This window comes from Pseudonaja textilis, chromosome Z (genome assembly GCF_049901715.1).
Source record: "Pseudonaja textilis isolate UNSWEBS1 chromosome Z, rPseTex1.2, whole genome shotgun sequence".
Classification (NCBI taxonomy): Eukaryota; Metazoa; Chordata; class Lepidosauria; order Squamata; family Elapidae; genus Pseudonaja; species Pseudonaja textilis.
Genome location: NC_142008.1, coordinates 10,447,937 through 10,468,763, shown reverse-complemented (window position 1 = coordinate 10,468,763; position 20,827 = coordinate 10,447,937). Strand labels below are relative to the sequence as shown.

The 20,827-nt window shown below is 36.9% G+C and overlaps 1 protein-coding gene across 2 annotated transcripts in view; it reads right to left on the bottom strand.

The window, feature by feature from the left end:
* Nucleotides 1–14,640: 14,640 nt before the first annotated feature.
* DYNC2I1 (dynein 2 intermediate chain 1) overlaps nucleotides 14,641–20,827 on the bottom strand; it is a 34,332-nt gene continuing 28,145 nt past the window's right edge. For both annotated transcript variants that reach the window (XM_087917579.1, XM_026718325.2), the window contains 3 exons: nucleotides 20,497–20,628; nucleotides 18,612–18,835; nucleotides 14,641–15,121 (listed from right to left, as the gene is read on the bottom strand). In XM_087917579.1, coding sequence (XP_087773705.1) covers nucleotides 14,950–15,121; nucleotides 18,612–18,835; nucleotides 20,497–20,628 — 528 coding nt within the window. In that variant the 3' untranslated portion in view covers nucleotides 14,641–14,949. The remainder of the gene's footprint in view (nucleotides 15,122–18,611; nucleotides 18,836–20,496; nucleotides 20,629–20,827) is intronic.

Below are 20,827 nucleotides of genomic sequence, written 5' to 3'. Positions count from 1 at the left end.
CCTCAAGACTGCCTCGGACTTCTGTAGATCTTGAGTGCTGTTAATTAGATGATTTATGGATGCAACCAGCCATTCATTTACATCTCCCCTGGATGCTTCAGGACATTCCTTCTGAAGATTTATCAGAGATGCTTTAAGCTATTCTGCCAGGGTGTGTTTTGATGGTTTAAAAGAATCCTCCTTCAGGCTTTTCAGAGATTTTTAGAGAAGTTATCCCAATATATTTTTCCTAAATTCTTTGAATTTTTGGTTCTGAGATTGCCTAGAAAAGCTTAAACCATTTCTTCTTTATTTTATTCCAGCATTAGAGGTCTCATCTTTTCAATATTACTTATTTTTTGGTTTTTTTAACCTCTATACCAGACACATTTCTTCTATTCCCTACCCTCTTTTCCATTTTTATTTATTACATGAATGATTGCCTTCATATACTATGTTTGACCAGGAGAGGGAGTTATGGGGAATTTAATATGAAATTCTGGAAGAGAAAGTCAGTGTTGATGTCTCACCTATTCAGTTTTTCCTCAAAATATTCACAGAGTTCCTGTTTCTTTCTAAATAGGCAGGTAATGATTTTAAGTTTTTTTTACATCAGAGTTCTTCTGTGTCACCAACAGACCAGAATTTATCACTGTCATTCTGTAAAATATCAACATGAAAATGAAAATAGCCCAATCAGATTTTTTACTTGAATCAGTCAAACTTATTAAAATTAAAAAAACAATTTTTATTGGCAATCTCTTCTTATAGTAACCAATTATTTAATGATTTATTGGCTACATTGGGAAGGCTCAGTTAAAGTGGCAAATCAATAAATGTTCCCAGACTGTAGCTATTTATCCACAATATTCTTAAAGGATTTGATTAGTTATTTTAGCATTCATCGTTATGTTTATAAGAGTTTGATTTTTAAATACATTATTGATTTTTACTTCAGGATTTAGAATTTCATAATTTATTCATTGATGCAAGGAGTCTTTAGAACTTAACATCCTTTTATCTTACATTCCAAAAAAAGTCCTCAATGTATAACTATAATGGAGCCCAGAATTACAGTTGCTAGTGCTTGCAGTTGTATGTTAAGATACCCATGTAATTGGAAGTAATTTTCCAGCCTTTTTTTTTTTTGCAATAGTAATTAAGTAAATACCATGGTCATTTAAGCAATTCATTTGAATTGGTGCTTTTTTTTAACCAAAAAAGCATGATGTGCCATGACTGTAGAATGCCACAACAGGTTGTAAAGCTGACCTGCCTGATATCATCACGGGAGTGAGCAGCATGACTATTTACAATGGCCCGGGGTGTTTTATGACTGGTTGTTAAGTGGGAATTATCTAAAGGTAAATTGCTTTAAGGAACATCATTAGGGGCATGTTACTCCATCATCCTTGCTGAAATGAATGAAAAGGCTGATGGACAGAACTCTGCTTGAATTCACTTCCCAATCTAACTTGATGGAGGAGGGATGAATTAAGGCTGTTTAACTAAAATGTCATTTAAAATTTTTTATAAGTCTTTTTGGTCTTAAGAAATTGGGGCTTTTTTGTGCAGCTTGAACCTAGAATCCATAAGATTCAGAGATTTTCTCTGCAAGACTTAGCAAAAGAAATTATGTCAGAGCACAACATATTTGAATACAATTAGCATTTTTAATGGATTAATTAGACCTATGCTCACACTTGTTTTTTTAGTTGAAGAGTCTGAAAAGTGATGAGCTAGCAGTATCTCCATTTTACCTTAATGAGAACATTTGTATTGTATTGCTCATCATTTTTGGACTACTGTTGTGAATACTATATTTATTGCATTATTTTTACACGGATTCTCCCATCACATTACAAATCTTTTTTGGATAAGTTAAATATTAGCTGGAGTTGTTCCTACTGTTCCTGACAGAAAGCTCATTAAGAAGATGATGGAAGTCAATCTTTGATGAAAATAATAGAACCCTCCCCCCAAAAAATAGATTTAATTTTACTCATTGCTAGAATTAGTTATAAGAAATCTAGCCCAAAGTTTCTTCTGCCAATTTTAAATAGCCCTGAAGTTCATTTTTAAAAAAATCATTGAACTGGAGCTATAAGAAAGCTCTATCAATTTAAATATGAGTAGAGTTGGTTTTCTGTAGATCTATCCATGCCCCCAAGTTCAATATTCTACTGTCTAGTAGCTAACTCATAAGTCATTCTTAATACTGTTTTAACTATCGCTTAACCTTCCAAACTGGTCATCCTGTAAAGACAAACCCCAAGAAATTACAACTAATTTAAGGCGCAAGCATTACCCAATAGTGAAATCCTTGAGTTTTTTCCAAGTGAGAATCTACACAGCTCTTCAATCTAAGCATCAGAAAGTTATTTTAGGAAGCTAGGCTATTTTTTCTTTATGGCTTGTAATTGTTTGGCAGTGATGTAACAGTTAATTATAGAAGAGATGCATGTCATGATGTATAAAAAACATTCACACATCTTCAAGACTTTTTTAATTGGTAGAATGTCTGTTCTTCTAGCTTCACGCTAGAACAAACTGGAAGAAGACAATGGCAAGACGTGGGTTTGTCATAGGTTGAGTTTGATTTGAGGTCTTTATTTTCTAAATTTCTGACCACATTTCTATTATTTCAGTTCAGCGGTGTATCTGTTGCTTGAGATAAAATTAGAAAGGTTAAGACACAGATTCAGTCAATCACTTGAACTCCTCCTTAAAGTTGGGCATCCTTGCAAAATGGTAAACTTTCCTCACCCTGTGCCAGTGGTGGGATTCAAAATATTTTACTACTGGTTCTGTGGGCGTAGCTTGGTGGGCGTGGCAGGGGAAGGATGCTGTAAAATCTCCAGTCAGAGGTGGTATTTGCCGTTCTCTGAACTACTCAAAATTTCCACTACCGGTTCTCCAGAACTGGTCAGAACCTCCTGAATACCACCTCTGCCCTGTGCCTCTTCTGAAGGTTGAACCATTCCCACTGCATATTCCTCTTCCCTTGTTCTCCTTGGGTTCTCATTCTATTCACTGCGCTATTGAAAATGAGATCCTTATTTCAGAGATAGTACAATTTAACATATGTTAGGCTAAACTCTTCCTATACTTCTTCACTGTTCTACCCTTCTTCATAACAAATGTAGATGTTGTTCTTGTATCCCTTTACTTCAGTGGGATTTCTGTATGTAGGATCACTATCCAAAAGAATAACAACAATCCCTTACAATGTATTTTGAATTGAAGAGAACAACTTCCATGAGATCAACAAGAAAACCTGTCAAGATCTTTAGAATATTTTTTTCCTGAGGTCATCAAGAGAAATTTCAAGATCCTTCCAAGATTTTCTTAGTTCAGTTCTAATAATGAGACTTTATTCTATTTCTAAACAGTCTAATAACAAGACTGTTGGCTATCCTGGCAAAAAATGATGAGAGTTGTAGGTCAGAATCCCTAGAGACAAATCATTTGCAAAGTTGCGCCGTATGTGAAGTGCTATACTAACAAATAGTAAAGAAAGAAAAGTTGCAGCTATATTCTAACATTTGGAAATATGCTGATAGAAATGGGGATGATTCAGGAATTCAGTGTCTGGAAAAGTTTCTTGTTGATGTATTTGTTTGCATGTTTTATATATTTTAACTATTGTTCTTATGTGATTAGGAGCAGTCAGAAAAGTGGTCCCAAAAATATGAACAGATTGATATGATTTGATAAAAATTCCCCACTGAGGAAAGAATTGTAACAATGTTATAGCATCAGGTCAAGTTTATTTCATCAAAGAAGGAAATGTTCCTTCAATTAATTCATCTGTGAGCAAGTACAAAAAGCTATCAGTAAGGTGAAAGTTAGAGCATGTTAGAATGAGATGCAGTTTGCAGTTTGTAGTTGCAACTTGCCTTCAGTCAAAGAAAAAATAAAAGTACTTTATGGTATTGAATTCCTGAGAGAGAACACTATCGGACCTCAGATAATAAACATTGCTGCTCCTCCTAATAACACAGGAGTTTTAGAAAAAAAATATAAAAAGCTTTTAATGGGATGCCAACATTAAGTTGTATCAAAAACTTTATGGGGAAATCGTATTGTACAAAAAAAAAGTGGACATTGTACATTGTTTGGTCTTTTGAGGCAACCAGAGATTTCTAAAAATAATTTGCAGAAGATTTGAACAATAACTAATGACTGATTTTCTAATTTGCACTGGGATAATATTAGCCCTCAAATTAAAATTTAATTTGTGTATCAATGGATCTCATTTACTTTTCTCCCAAATGTTTTTGCATTGAAACAAAACCTCAACTCTTAATATGTCTTGTAAAATATTTCTGTAATGTATAACCTGAATTTCTTATCATATGAAAGATCATTTTTTAAAAAATCAAGGCCTGATTGGGGTTGTAGTTTCTTGCTCTCTTAAGGAGGCCCTGGTTTTCTCTCTCCTCGAGAAGCCATTGCTGAACCCCACTATTTCTGTTAAGTATCCAGTGTCCCCTTTGGGGGGAAGGTGGTTGAAAACCAGTCAAATTACATCTTCAGAGAGCTTTCTTTTTACACCTTTCTTTCCAGTTGCATCATCTCAGGGAAGAAACCCAGTTTTATTCTAACAGAAGCTCATTGCTGTAGCCCCTGCGTTTGATTGACAATTAAGTCTATGGAACTGTTGGAGTTAAATACATGATACTGTTTGGTGAAAGAAATTCTCCAGTGTCAGAGTTCCAAGTAACTGACCCAACGCAATCGAAACTCTGAGTCCTAGAGTTTCCTCAAAGTATGAATTTATTAGGCATGTCATATTGGCACAGCTGGTGAAAATCCGACTCTGATTTGGTTTTCCCCACCCAAATCAAAAACCAAAGTTCTTGCCCACCAGAGTTCTTGCCCACCATCTATCACATAGTCCAATCAGGTCACAGTACCAATTCCAATTTGCTTCAGTCCATGCCTCTCCAGCATCTGGTGAGAATATCCTTGGTTCCCAGGAGAAAGAATTTTATTTTGGCTATGACTCCCCAGCTATCTCTATTTCCTTCCTCCCATTCTCACAGCTCCAACTGGCCTTGCTGTGGCAGCCCTAAAGATGCTTCAATATGGCTTCAGGGCTGACACTTGTATCTATCTATCTTGACAATACAGAATTTGCAAATCATTTACAAGTAGTCCTCACTTATCAACAGTACTTGCCAAAAGGAACTGTTGCAAAGCAAGAAGGTCATAAAGTGCAACATCATAATGGCATTTCTGGTCACAGAACTATGTGATTGCCATTGTAATATTCCTTCAGCTTCCCTAGATGGCAATCATGTGACCATGGGTGTTACCGGTAATTGCCAAGTACCAGAATCATAATCATGTGACCATGGGGGATGCTGTAACAACTACTATCATAAATCCTCCTTATTCAGCATCTTCTTAACTTCAAACAGTTGCTGAATGAGTGGTCATTAAATGAAGACTACCTGTATTGATTTCAGAAAAGATAACACAGCCTAAAAATAATATATAAATAGAACAATTGCAAAAGATACACTTTTCCCAGGTATAAAGGTAATCCAATCAGTATTAATGGAAGTAATCTGGGTTTTTCCAAATTTGTTGACATAAAGAAATCTTGATGAAATGATAACGTTATGAAAACCTGGCCTCCATTTCATAATATGCCCTTCAAAAAAATTCATTAAACATTCAACAGGATCTGAATACATCATAAAGCCCTTTGTTGCCAATTTCATATCCCCTTCCATGGCATGATTTTTACCGGAATTGTGGGAATTTCTGAAAGTGAGCCATTCCTCCTTTAATAATCTCTTCACCTTTGGAATTGGATCACTGTAAAGGCGAGATAGTTACTTGTCTGTGTGGAGAAAATGCAGAATAAAATATATAGCTGAAAAGTTGTTCTGTGGCTGACATTTATTTAAAACTGCAATATATTTTTAATGTTCTCTGTGTTGTTTTTATTTTTAAAATATTATTGAGTTGCTGAACCATTGAATTTAAAAAGAAGCCCTGGCAGTCAACAAGGATAATAATAATGTTCAACTTTAAGCTCTTGCTGTATATCTAAAACATAACAGGAATACTAATTATAATGATAGTTATTATTGACAATCACAAAAATTCCATCACCAGAGAGCAAATTTCACTCTCTTCCAGCACTGATGATGTTACCTAGTTGGGTAATGAAACATCTGCAAGAAAACTATCAAAGCTCAGAAAACATAATTCAATCCTGAGCTACAAATACAGATAGTCCTTAATTTACAACATTCATTTAGTGCCTGTTCAAAGTTACAATAGTACTGACAAAAAAAGAGACTTATGACTGTGTTTCGCACTTATGATTGTTGCAGGAAGTATTACCTGGGGTCCTATTTTCCACCTCCATTCTGCTACTGCTATGCACGTGAAAGAGTTAAAGCTAGAATAATCCACTCTTAGGATCATCCATGTGAATTACTCACAATATTATTTATAGCAAATATGGAAAGAGAACATGACAGAGATGTTGGCTGAATAGATAGATTATAGAACTGTATAGATAATGATAGATGATGATAGATAGATAGATAGATAGATAGATAGATAGATAGATAGATAGATAGATAGATAGATAGATAGATAATAGATAGATAGATAGATAGATGATTGATGGATAGATAGATAGATAGATAGATAGATAGATAGATAGATAGATAGATAGATGATTGATAGATAGACAGACAGACAGACAGACAGACAGATGATAGAGATGATAGAAAATGGATAATGATAGATCAATAGATAGGTAAGTAAATAGACAGATAGATAAACAGAAAGATAGACAATGTATGTTCTCTCCCTGTTTTTGCCTAGTTATTTTTCCCATTCTTGAGTTAGCTGAAAGTTTGCTGGTACTTAATAAATAACATCAGGATATAGTAATTGAATACTTCAGTGGCAGTGTATAAACTAACCTGGAAATTATCCACATTTCCAATGGTACTAATAATTCTTACACTTCATTCTCCTTAAGATTTAATGAAAATGACAAATACCCATTGAAAACTGATCACAAAGTTGACTAAATAAGCTATGGTGATGGGGTTTGTTCTAAACATTACAATGTAACTTTTGTAAATCACTCTGATAAATCATTAATTAACACTCCATAATATGGGTTATTTAAAGATATGATATGTTTGAAACTATTTGAATCAGCCCTCAGATTTTGTGTTGATATTCCAGGATCGTGGTGGTCTGGGTAGGATTTTGATACAACAGTATTAAAATAAAAGGCACAAGAATATATAGAACAGTGTTTTTCAATCTTTCTCAATCACACTTTTTAATTGTGTGGACTTCAACTCCCAGAATTCCCCAGAAGCTTCAGAGAATTGAAGTCCACATAATTTATAGTTGCCAAAATTGAGAAATACTGCCATAAAATATTCATACTCATATAAAATGCAAAAATATTACTGTATGATATTTGTTTTTAAAAGAAAGTAGTCTCCCTTCGGTGGGGTGATTTCCTGGACACTTTCACATTGTATTCTAGACAACAGTTGGAAAATTATTTTTATTTTCAATTGGCAATGCTGCCTAGAATGCTTGAATGTCCTGAGTTTGTCCTCTGAGAACTAACTAGGTCTGACCTGGTGAGCTTTTTCAAGGCCAATTAGATCTGCCACCTAGCTGAACATTTCTAATAAATGCAAAACAAAACCATGTTACATAAGTAATTAACATTTTGTTGCTCTTGTGGTCTTTTTTTAGATTGAGTAGAGCACATAGTTCTAAATAATGGATGTATTCAGTGACAGGACATTGGCTTTTCTCCATAAAATGAATAATCTTGTAGAAATCTCTGTTCTTCTTCTGCCCCATCCAGTCTCTCTCTGAAGCCAGACAGTCAGATGCAAGCCTGACTCCTACATACCAGATATCTTTTTAATGTATGAAGCAAATCACACAAAAAAACCTTTTAATCCTTTCCAATCCAACAGAATGTTAGAAATAAATTATGTAAAGTGAATCAATCCTCTTGCCATGTGCCTGTCCATCAGTACAGTAATTACCTTAAAATGGAACAAAACCGGACCAAATTTGGTGTGAAGGGAGAAAAAAGAAGGGGTCAAAAAAGAATTCCGTAAGCTGTGATCTCTCTCTTTTAAAATTTTTATTGTTTGAGGACCAAGCTATCTGATACCAACCTAGTTTGTGCAGTATAGTAAACGAAAATCCATGTTGTTTATCTTGGCCTTTCACTTATCAGTCCTCCCACTGAGCTTCATAAACCATTGTTTATAGTTGAGTGTGCTTTACAAACACCCATCAATTATTGTTAATTTAACAAGGCAGTTAAAAATGGGACTTAATGTTACTTATGAATCCAATCTCCAGATTCTGATAGACGACATCACATATTGTTTGTCATGGGAAGAAGGGTTTTCAACCAACAAGTCTGAAAGAAAGGAATTAAAATGACTCCTGGGTAGACAGCCAGAACTCTAAGCTAGTATCAAATTCACCAGCGTAATCCATTACAAAGCTTTAAGTAGTTTCTTTCTGGAAAGGGTATTACTTGAAAATCCATTGCTAAGAAATGTATTCTTATTATTCTAAAGAATTTATGATAGCAGAACAAATGTCAAACACCTCAGATTCTTCCAGATAGAAGGCATCATTTTAGGGGGTCTAGACAATGTTTTATTCATTTTTGAAGTGGGGAGGGAGGACAGGACAGTTTTTCAGTGCCGTTGTGACTTTGAATGATTACTAAATTTATGCTAAATCAAGGACTACCTGTAACAGGGTTGGAGGTCTTGTAGTAGTCCAATCCCCCGCTCAAGCAGGAGACGCTGTAACATTCTGGACTAATGGTTGTACAACCTCTTTTTAAAAACCTCCAGTGAAGAAGCACCCACAACTTCTGGAGATAAGCCATTCTACTGATTGTTATCACTGTCAGGAAATTTCTCCTTAATTCTAGGTTGGTTCTGTCTTTAATAATCTTCCATCCATTGCTTCTTGTCTTGCACTTAAGTGCTCTGGAGAACGGGTTCACCCCTCTTCTCTGTGACAGGCCCTCAAGTATTGGAAGATGGCTATCAGGTCACCCCTAGTCCTTCTCTTTATTAGATTCTACATACTTAGTTTCCATTCATCATACCTTTCAGTTTCCATTCCTCTAATCATCTTTGTTGCTCTTCTCTTTCTATAGTCTCAGCATCTTTTTTGCATCATGGTGACCAGAACTGTATGCAATATTCAAATGTACAGGTAGTCCTTGACTTATGACCACTAATGAATCCAAAATTTATGTGGCTAAGCAAACAAAGTTTTAAGTGAGTTTTGCCCCATTTTTACCTTTTTTGCCACAGTTGTTAAGTGAGTAATTGCAGTTATTAACTTAGTAACGTTTTAGTGAACCATTGGTAAAACTAATGTTTTAGTGAACCATTTGATTTTGCTTGGCAATAAGTTGCAAAAGATGATCACACGATCCTGGGACAGTGCACCCGTCATAAATATGAGTCAGTTACCAAGAGCCTATATTTTTATCACATGACTATGAGGATACTGCAACAATGGAAAAACAGTCATAAATAACTTTTTTCAAAGCTATTGTAATTCAAACCATCGCTAAAAGAATTGTTGTAAGTTGAGGATTACCTGTAGCATCACTTCACATGATCTTGGTACTATCCCTCTGTTGAGGCAGCCTAAGACTGCATTGGGGGTTTTTTTGAACAGCTGCCTCACACTGCTGTTTCATACTTAAGTGGTGGTCCACTAAGGTACCTAGATCCCTCTCATAGTCATTCCATTTTTAAAAAAAATTGTATTAAACAGTTTTCCTCATAGTCATTCCTGTTGGACCAGATACTACCTATTCTAAACCTGTGTATTTGGTTTTTCCTTCCTAAGTGTAAGACTTTATTTTTCTCATCACTGAATTTTATTTTCTTGGATAGATAGATGGTCCAATGTTCAAGTCTGAGTCCTTCTGGATTTTGAGTCTTCCTTCTAACACATTGGCTATTCCCCCCAGCTTGGTGTCATCTGCAAAACTCTTCTATCCCTTGTCTATTTATTTATGAAAATGTTGAGGAATATTACTCCTAAGACAGAACCTTGTGGGTACCCCTCTCCATGCTTCCTTCCATGCAGATGCAGTTCCATTAAGTTAAATTACACATTGAGTGCAGTTGGTCAGCCAGTTGTGAATCCAACTGGTGATGGTACATATTCCCATATTCTATCTTACCAAGGAGTTGGTTGTGGTCTACTTTGTCAAATGCCTTACTGAAGTCTAAGTAAACAATGTCCACAGCTGTGGCGGAGTGGTTAGAGTGCAGTACTGCAGGCTACTTCTGCTGACTGCTGGCTGCCTTCAATTTGGCAGTTCAAATCCCACCAGGCTCAAGGTTGACTCAGCCTTCCATCCTTCCAAGGTGGGTAAAATGAGGACCCAAATTGTTGAGGGAACTATGCTGACTCTGTAAACCACTTAGAGAGGGCTGCAAAGCACTATAAAGCAGTATATAAGTCTAAGTGCTATTGCTATTTCCCTGATCCACTAATTTATTCACTTTGTCAAATAAGATGGTAAGATTAGTTTGGCATATGTTTTTAATAAATCCATACTGGTTTCTAGTAACACCTTTGCTCATTTCTAGGTGCTCACAAATCTTCTACTTGATTATCTTTTCCAGGATTTTCCCAGGTATTTTGAGACTGATTGGTCTATAGTTTCTCCGAGTCATTTCCCCCTTTTTGAAGATTGAAACCACATCGGCTCTTTTCCAGTGTTCTGATAGTTCCCTGGTTTGCTAGATCTTTAAAATATTATGTTCACTGGTGTTTAGATAATATCTGCTTCAGAATGCTGGGATGTAAACCATCTGGTCCTCAAAAAATGGAAAAAATACATTTTGACAGACTCATCCACTCCAATTTGAATTGTTAATTAAAAAAGAAATGTGTACCTATTTTAATCAGGGAACTAAGTGGAGTCAATCTTAAAAGAGGCAAGATGGCTTAATAGTGAAGAAGGAAAAAAATCCCCAAACTGGGGAAGAAAATTTAAAAAATCTGAATTAAAAATCTGTTATAAAGGCACTTGACTTTCTTATAACTTCTGTTGCATTTTTTTAATCTTCTCCAAATGTAGTGGGCTAAGTATTCTAGTGTATTTAAAAAGAATGGGGCATGCCCAATGTAAGGTATGTATTATGGCATATACTGTAAAACAAATACATAAAACTTTAAACAGCATGGGAAAGCATCAACCAAGGAGAACAAAGCCAATTTTTTTGGTATAAATCCTGAAATTTACCCCATGATGTCTACAGCCTGAATGCCATTCAGAACACATGGAAAATTGTTGCTTCAAAATTCAAACAAAACATTCACTGTTAAATTCTGTTTCTGGAGCAGTGCCCACTGTGTCATCCATTTTCAAACACTTTTTTTAAAAAAGACTCATTTCAAGAGCTGGGGGCCCAATTTTCCGTCTGTCTCACTGCCTCCTTTGGCTCCCCCCACCTTCAAACTGGTTCTTTTGTAGAAATGAAAAATTAGTTCCTAGGAACGATAGGATGCCTTGGTAATAATTTCCAATTACTTGACAGTCTCCCTCTAGTTTTTTTCTTTTACTCTGAATATATTTCTTCATCAAATTCTGCTTCTTGTATAACCGTCTACGTGGAGCTTCTTAAGAAAGCCAGTGTAATCATGCCCAGTCAAACCCTGATTCGAAGCGGAAATGGATATAGGATTTGTCATTTGTAGTTGCATAACGCCATCAAATTAAATTATCTTTCCCCCACCCCCCATTAACCCTGATGACACTGACCTATTTGTGGCCTGGTCAGCTCAGAACACATTCCTTGGTTAATTTCACCCACTTTTCCTGAACCTGTGTACTATCTGCAAGGGTTTCTGCAAATGGAAAGGGTGTCAAAGAATTCAGGAAGATGGTGATAGCCATGCAGTCAAAGTCTCATCTTTTTAAAATGTAAGAATATAAGCTGTGCCCTGGTCAATTAGACCCTAGTCCAGCAGGCTGTTCTTCCAGTAGCCAACCAACTGCCCAAAGAAGCCAACCAGTTTGCAGGCAGCCCCGTTTCCATCAGGGTTAAGACACCAATTCTAATAACTTCTATAAAATAGGACCAACTCTTTTGAAGCCAGTGAAACTGGTGGCCAGGACCGGGTCCCATGGTATGAATCCCAAAGTTGAACAATGCATTGTGTAAGAAAATATTTCCTCTTTATCTTTTCATACCTTCTCATAAAGGACCATTCCCATTTCTGCCACTCGCTTTTCGGTCCTGCTGCTGGTAAATCTGTTGCAAACCCCACCATGTATTCTTTTAATTTGCCAAATAATATGTGGAAAATAGTCTTTTTTTTCTCCTGCCTGAGATGAAAGTCTTTACAGTATTTGTTTTGGCAGAAAACAACACAAAAAAATGAATTTATTGTTTGGCCCAAAGATTGTGGGGATTAAGCTTGTGTTCCTGAAATAGGAGCCTGCTGAAGTACAAGTCACAGTGATCTGGCTAGTTTCCATTTGGAGAAGTCTTTTTGCAATTTTCCTGTCTTCCATTTTCTTGACTGAAGGAAAAGTAGTGAGTCCCCAATGTCTACATTGGAACAGATAAATCAATGACTTAAAGTCTTTGCTCATCCAGAAGTTTTTATTGCTCTAATTGCCAGCTTTTGAACAAAATGTCCTAAAACAGGAGCCTATGTCCTGCCCTATGTTTGCTGAACTACACTCTTAGCAGCCTAGCAAGTATGATTAATGGTTAGGAATGCTGGAATCATAGGTCAGCAACAGGTGGGGGATTAGAGGGTCCTATCTGGGCCTTATGCTCTTGAAGTGCTATGTTCTCTTTCACAGAAGTTGGCAGGCCATTCTTCTGAAAGGGTTTAGCAGATCCTGCATAGAAAGGATGGTTGCGCTAGAGAGATCCCTTCCAATTTATAATTTGGGGCAGTTAGTTCCTGTGAGCTAGAGTTCAAGAAGGCAGCAGATGGAAAGTGGGGAATTAGATACACAGCTGGAATAATGGACTAAACTCAAGTAGAACTAAAAGCAATGCATAGGAAGACTTGAAAGATAATGACAATGAATCATGCCCTTCATCCTTGTGGCAACATTGACAGACTCTACCTACCAAGGCAAATAGGTGGACGTGGAATGCTGCAAGTACAGCAGATGGCCGAAGAAACAAAAAGGGCTTTGGAAGAATAGCTGAAGGACAATGAAGAAGATGCACTGAAGTTAGTATACCAGGAAGGCTTACTGACTGCCGGAGAGACCAAACAGGCCTACAAGAGAGACCAAATGAAGAACAGAATGGAGGCATGAGAAGACAGCACTACATTAAAAAAAAATAACAGAATGCAAATAATAATAAGACCTGACAATAGCTGAGAGAAGGAAAATTGAAGAAAGAGACTGAGAGACTAATTCTGGCTGCACAAGACCAAGCCTTTAGGACAAATGCATACAAAACCTGAATTGAGAAGACATCAACAGACGATAAGTGCCGCCTATGAAAACAAGCTGAAAAAACAGTGGGCCACCTGTAAGCTGCAAGAAGATAGCACAGACTGACTACAAGCAGCAGCATGACAAAGTAGCAAAAATGGCGCACTGGAAAATCTGTAAGGAATACCATTTGCTGGCAAGAAAGAACAGATGGGATCATTAAACAGAGAAAATCATAGAAAATGAAGTTGCTAAATTGCTCTGGGACTTTAGAAGTCAAACAGACAGGCACTTACCACATTACACTCCGGACTTAACAATTGTCGGTAAGATAGACAAAAAAAGTCTGTGGATGTGGCAGTACCAGGTGACAGTAGAAGAGAAGAAAAGAGAAAGAACTGGAGCAGATAACAAAATACAAAGACCTACAAATAGAACAATTGTGGCAAAAGCAAGCAAAGATAGTACTAACAGTAATAGGGTCCTTGGATACAATCCCAAAACAGCTATAGCGCCACATGAACACCATCAGCATTGATAAATTTGGTATCAGTCAATTGCAAAAGGTGGCTTTACTGAGAACAGCTTTCATTCTGAGATAATATCTGCAGCACCAACAGATCCCACGCTACATTATCACTGCAGCAAAGGCATATGTACAAAATTGAGCCCAGCCTTAGAAAAAAAGGATGCAGACTAGACCTCATTCTGATTTTAACATTCTTGCAAAAATATTACATCGAATGCCCTTTCTGTAAATTACCCTTATTTTAAATAGCATGGCATAGTTTCTGTTGTAACCTGAACACTTTGAAAGGCATCATCATGGTTTTTAACTTTTTACCTTTTTCAAAGATATAAAAGCAAACAACTATATATTTTGTTCTTCAAGTAAGAGATTGAAAGCCGCCTGTGTGTAGCATTTAAATGTAACTATGAGCTCTTTTTTGTCTTTGGGTTATTTGACACAAATGCCAGGATTTACTAAGAAGGATTTGGGGGTCCCTTGTGGACAAGCATATTTTGGAATGTGGTATATTTGAACTTATGCAAAGTAAGTTGACTTTGCCTAATTCTGCATCTGCTAGCAAGGGGTCTTTAATTTCACATGGAAAATAAACCACAGCCATTTCCAATTAGAAAATTAAAAAACAAATATTCAAAGCTCATGGGACTATATGTTCAGTTTTATTCCAAAAATAAGTATAAAGATTTAGAGTACATAGCGTATTTGAAACAAATATATTTCTTTTAAAGGGATGCTTTCATAAATATTTATTCTGAGTTTCATAAAAATGTTCTCTAGCTCAAGTCCAAATACTGTGCTGATACACCTTAAAACATATAAATACTATTTACAAATAGGAATTTAAAAAAATATTTCAGTCATGCAATATTCTGCTAAATCCCACACATGAACAAATCCATTTCAAACTGTGAGGCCATATTTGTGCATTTAGATACAGGCCTCTGTTTGCATTTTATAAGGCCTGCTGCAAAAGCAGGTTTAATTTCTCCACCTCTTCTGGCTGAGGCAGGGCCCATATCTTCTTCACGTACTTAATGTCTATTATTCCAGATTCTTTGGCAAGTGCTATGCCCAGAACGCCACTTGGTTTCTCTGGTTCACCCAGTACAGCCATTGTTATAATCCTGAAGACAAAGAAATAATAACTTTTTGTTTAATAAGCAGAGGACTGGCATTTGCTTTCTTCCTTGCTCTGGAGAATGGATTAAAATATCTTCTCACTGGATAGGACTTGACACTGCTCAGGTTAGACTAACTCCATGGGGATCCTTCTCTCTTGATTCTCACAGTCCTTAAGAAGAGGTTGGACAACTACCTTTCATACTGAGGACTGGACTAGATCAGTGATTCTCAACTTTGCAAATTTTAATATGTGCAACTGCTTACTGGGGAATTCTTAAAGCCGCCAAGGTTGAGAAACACTGGACCAGAAGATCCTACACTTGTATATTCGATCTCCACATCTGAGGACACAAATCCTTGACAGAGGAGAACCAGCCCTTTCCACCTATCTGACTGGGGCCAAATTTTAGATGGGAAGAATGACTGAGGTGATGATTGAGACCACTGTCTGGGGCTACCAGATTTACACCTAAGGCTTTCAAATTTTATGTCTGTCTGGTTTTTCAAACATTCTCCGTACCTTATTTAAGAGCATATGTCCACTAGCCAGAATCAAGTGAGGAACAATTAGGAATCAAAATGGCACATTGTCATGATACTCACTTCAAACTCGTTGGTGAGAATAATCTGAACCAGGGTCTCTTAATCTTGGCAACTTTAAGATGGATAGATTCCAACATACCTCTTAAATTGTTAAGATTAAGAAACACTGTCTAAGCCACATAATCAAACAAGAGAAAAATGTGAAAAATTTCCTTTCTTGCTCCAAATTAGGAGAATTATCTGAACTACAGATATATGGTTCTGGATTAAGGAAACAAGATTTTCTCTCAGCATTCAAACAAATGCTCCAAAATGAATGGAAAATTGTGGCGGTCTATCCACTCACTGCTTGTCTTCAGGTTTGAAGCCTGAAAAATAATTGCCTGGTTTTTGTTTGAACTCAAGCTGACTTATATGGGATCAAGATTTTAAAAAACCGGGGCCCCAAACAGCAGCAACCGCACCAGGAGGTATAAATCAGCAACATGGCAAATGGAGCATCATAATAGAAGCTCATCCCTTAATACATCAATGAAAGTTCAAAAGAGGAAATCCCCAAGGTGCTTTTTCATGAGGCAACTGGACTTTCTTATTTTTCTTTGAAGACATTTCGCCTCGGGGTCACCAGAGTAGTGTTCCTGATTCCTGTAGTCTGCAGTTTGATCTCTGGAAATCCATTCTTTTTTTAAAAAAACAATTTTTTTTAATTGATTTTACAATTAAAACAAACCAACACATACATAAATGAAAGAGAGAAAAAGAAGAAAGGGAGAAGAAAATAGAAAAAAAATAGAAAACAATTAAAAACATTCTCATCTTCAACAGTGTGTAAGACCTCTTTTTCATCCTTATTTTTTGCCATATACACACACCTAATCCTTACATATATCTGTGTATCACTACTATGGATTTATCCTATCCTCTTTTGCCTTTTAGTGTGAAGTCTATCTTTGGTCTATCCATTTGTACCAGCAGTTCCAGCTGTTGTAGTATATTGAAGTGTCTTTATTTTTTAATGCCAAAGTTAATTTGTCCATTTCTGCACAACTTGAAATTTTTTGAATGATCATCTCCTCTGATGGAACATGAGGCTGCTTCCAACATTGTGCAAAAGCCAATCTGGCTGCTGTCAAAATGTGTATTATTATATATTTCACTTTTTTTGATATTTGTTTATCAAAGATCCCTAACAGAAAGGACTCTGGTTTGAATTCAATCTGCTCTCTTGTCATTTCTTCCAGCCAATTTTTAATTTTCTGCCAATATTTTTGAGCTTCTGTACAGGACCACCTCATATGGAAAAAAGTTTCCTTTTTTTTTTTGCATTTCCAGCAATTCGGACTCATATTGGGGTGCATCTTCGTTAATCTCGAAGGAGGAAGGTGCCATCTATAAAACATTTTATAAGCATTTTCTTTGTATGCTACTGATTTTGTAATTTTATTATTTCTACCCCAGACCTTTTCCCATTCTGTTATGGTGATGCTACATCCTACATTCCTACTCCAGGCTATCATGTTCCCTTTTACAATTTCTTCTTCTAATTCTACTTCTAATAAATAATTATAAAATTTTGTTATTTTTTTTTTTGCCTGATCCTAATAACATTTTATCTAATTACTGGAGTTTATTGTTAATTCCAAATTCTTTCTTGTCCTGTTTATATCTACTTTGAATTTGAAGATATGCCCACTGATCAATGTTTAGTCCCCGCTCTTGAAGTTCTTGCCACGGTTTCAAATTTCCTTGTGTATCCAATAGATCCTTGTATTTAATCATTTTAGTGATATCCAGATTATTTCGGTGAATCATCGCCTCCACTGTTGAAATCCAAATTGGTATTTTTAAATAGTGTTTTTTCTGTATTTTCTTCCAATTAGTTAATAATGAGTCTCTGATTAGGTGTCTGTGTAAATATTTCTGGCTAGTTTTCCCTACATCCCATAAAAAGCATGCCACCCCCTTTGCAAGTCATGGCCTTCTAAGAATAATATTCTCTTATTGGTTAAAGTCACCCATTCCTTCAACCATACTAAAGAGGCTACAACTCCCAATTTGGAAGTGCCAGCCCTCCCCTGCTCTTCATATCCTGCATTGCCTTTAAATTTATTCTAGGTTTTTTCCCTTGCCAGATAAATTTTACAGTTATTTTATTAAGTTCTTCAAAAAAAGTTTTGTGTACTTTGATTGGGATCATCTGAAATATATATAGGAATTTTGGAAGAATATTCATTTTAACAGCAGCAATCCTGCCTAATAATGAAAGTTGCAGCTTGTCCCATGTTTCTAAATCCTTCTTTACCTGTTGCATCACTGGAAATCCATTCTTACTCCCACCCCATTCAAAGGGTGTTCATCCCAAATTGTATAGCAAAAAACCTGCAGACTCAGGAACCAGGAGCACAACTCAGGTGACCCTGAAGACATAGATAAACCTCCAAGCACTTCAACAACCCTCTAAAAGGATGAAAATGACCAGCTGTTTGCAAGGAATATAAACCGTTCCATTCCCCACTGTCCTGTCAGACCTGAAGAAGCTTCTTGGATGAGAAGTTAAATGTCTTCAATTAAAAGAAAACAAGGAAGTCAAGTTGTCTCTGAAAAAGCACCTTTGGGATAACTATGACCTGGATGACTGAGAATCTCTACAGACTTCAAAAGAGGAAGGATTGAATTGTGATCTTCAGTCCCAGGGAACCATATTCCTGTTCTTGCAAAATGCAAATTCAGTTTGGCTTCTCATCTTCTATATGATTGGAGCATGGGGAGAGAAAAAAAAAGGCCTGCACACAGGCATTATTCTTTACCATTTTATGCCCTTCATCCATGTAACCGGATGTAAATGAATGGAGGCTGGTATCTATGACGATTAAAGCCCAACTAACTTGCTTGTTTTCATTTCAACTCTATTTGTACAAGTACAAACCAAAGAACATCCTGTAAACTTACTTATCAGACCAAATGGGCTGCTTGGCTACAGGTGACAAATCATTTTCCAAGAGATCCCAAATATAAATGACAGATGTGGCATCCAAAACAAAAAACACAGCTGGCCTGGTTAGAGCCCACTGGAGAGCAATGACTGCCTGCCCCGCTGTGCTGTTGTCCCATTGCATGAGCGGAAGCTCAGAAGCCATTTGGTGTAGTCTGATGCTCCCATCTGAACAGCCCACCTGAAAACATCAAAACACACAAAACTTAAAAAAATAAACACCCCCTTAATGTATTCTTTTAGGGTAAGGTTTTCCAACTTGTTAACTGATGACCTCTGGCAGTCCAGAATTATAATGTAGAGTCAAAAGAATGGACGCCCAATAAAAAAATACATGACATTAAGTGGCTAATCATTAGAGAAATCCCAAATTATGCAAGATTTTAGCTTTCTTCTTCTGAGAAGAACCTATTCCTGTGATTTTTAGTGATTATTACTGGATTACTATTGGAAGTAGATCATTACTATTGTTGTTGTTGTTATTTGAGATCCTAGGGCACCCATCAGGTGAGGAATGTTGAGTGAGCCTTGGAGGCCACAGATACCATTTGACTGCCTGACCCTGGCCTTCAAAAAATGTTAGCGACAAAGCTGTGGCACACAGAAATAAAATAAGATGGAAACTGTTTTGCTTTGCTTGTTCCTTATGTGATGCATATTGCAAGAATGCAGACCACATCTGGATCTCAGAATGTTTTCCACACCTCCACCTGCCACTTATTACAAAAGCACAATCATGTTTGCAACCACTTTGCTACAATTTACTGAGCACTTCTGTGTGGACTGGTTTCTATCACTGCATTCTGGCAGTTGCGCGAGAAGCATTCATCACCATAGTGCTTCAGGATGAAAAAGAGACCAAGCTACTGTCATAGTGAGCTCAGATTCAGAGGAGGAGACTGACAACGAACAGCTAGCCTCAGAGTTATTGGAGCTGTCTGAGCAGGCACAAGAGGGCAGTCCAGTAACCAGCAGGCACAGCCATTACTGGTCTCCAAAGATGAAGAGGCTGAGCTGCTGCTCAACACAAGGGCTTGCTGTGTGATGAAGAGAGCAGAGCAAATGCTGTCATGGATGTGAGGCTGCTCATAAGGAAGGAGCCTCACCCTTCCAAATGAACAAGACCAGAACTCCTTTTATTTAAGAAGAGCAGCAAACTTAAGTCTTTCCACTGATGACAGCTGCCTATCCCACCCAGTTTAATTCCTGGCTGATGAATCTTCTACAAAGTTTTTATCCTCAAATTTTTTGCCTGATGACCACTCTGCTGCCCACTGTTTTGGACTGGAACTCTTCTAAGGCAAGCTTATAAAACTTGGGTAAGGGGGACATTTTTCTCTCCACTACATATACATATGTTTGCACTTGTTCGCTTACTTACTTTGTGAAAGTAATTTAGTTATTAAAGTGTGCAACTACCTCTATGTGTGCTTGTGTATGTTTGACCTGGGACATGCTAGCTATCTATTCACACTTTCAACTACTTTGATGAGTTGTTCAGGCTGCTCTGTACAGATTTCCTGCAGAGGCCTTATGGAAGTACTGCAGTGTCTCTCAATGTTGGCAACTTTAAAATCTGTGGACTTCAAGTCCCAGAGTTCCCCAATCAATAGAGGGAATTAGGAACTTCAAGAAGAAGAGATTAACGTCTGAGCCTAACTGCTGATGTTGCTCTGTCTGACAATGTGAATAAAATTTGCAAAGCTTAGTTCAGAACTAAAATGGCTACTGCTCTACAGATAAGTTATCCATAGTATGCACAGTTTAAATCTAACTTTCAAACCTTCACTGACATGACACAACCTGAATGACTCCAATCAAGAAAGTAGAAGACATCCGTACCAAAAAGATTGGCTTTCCAAAAGGCGAAAAATCTATTGCATTAACTTGGGTTGCTCTCGGTCCTCCCTGCTGTGGTTTGAACCACTTGGGAGGGACTTTTAGCTCATGCCTTGTGCCGTGCCTCACCAAACCCTGTGAAGTTTTGAAAAGGAAAAAAGAAAAGTCACTGCTACATTTGGTGAAATAGTACAAATAATAGTTCAGGGGGAAATGGGGGCTTTATCCAGATTCTGTCATTTGTAATAGCAACCCCAGACTCACTATGCCACTCTAAAAATCTACTACACTAAGAAAAGTTGGCAAGAGTGAAATTAGATTAAGAATATTACTC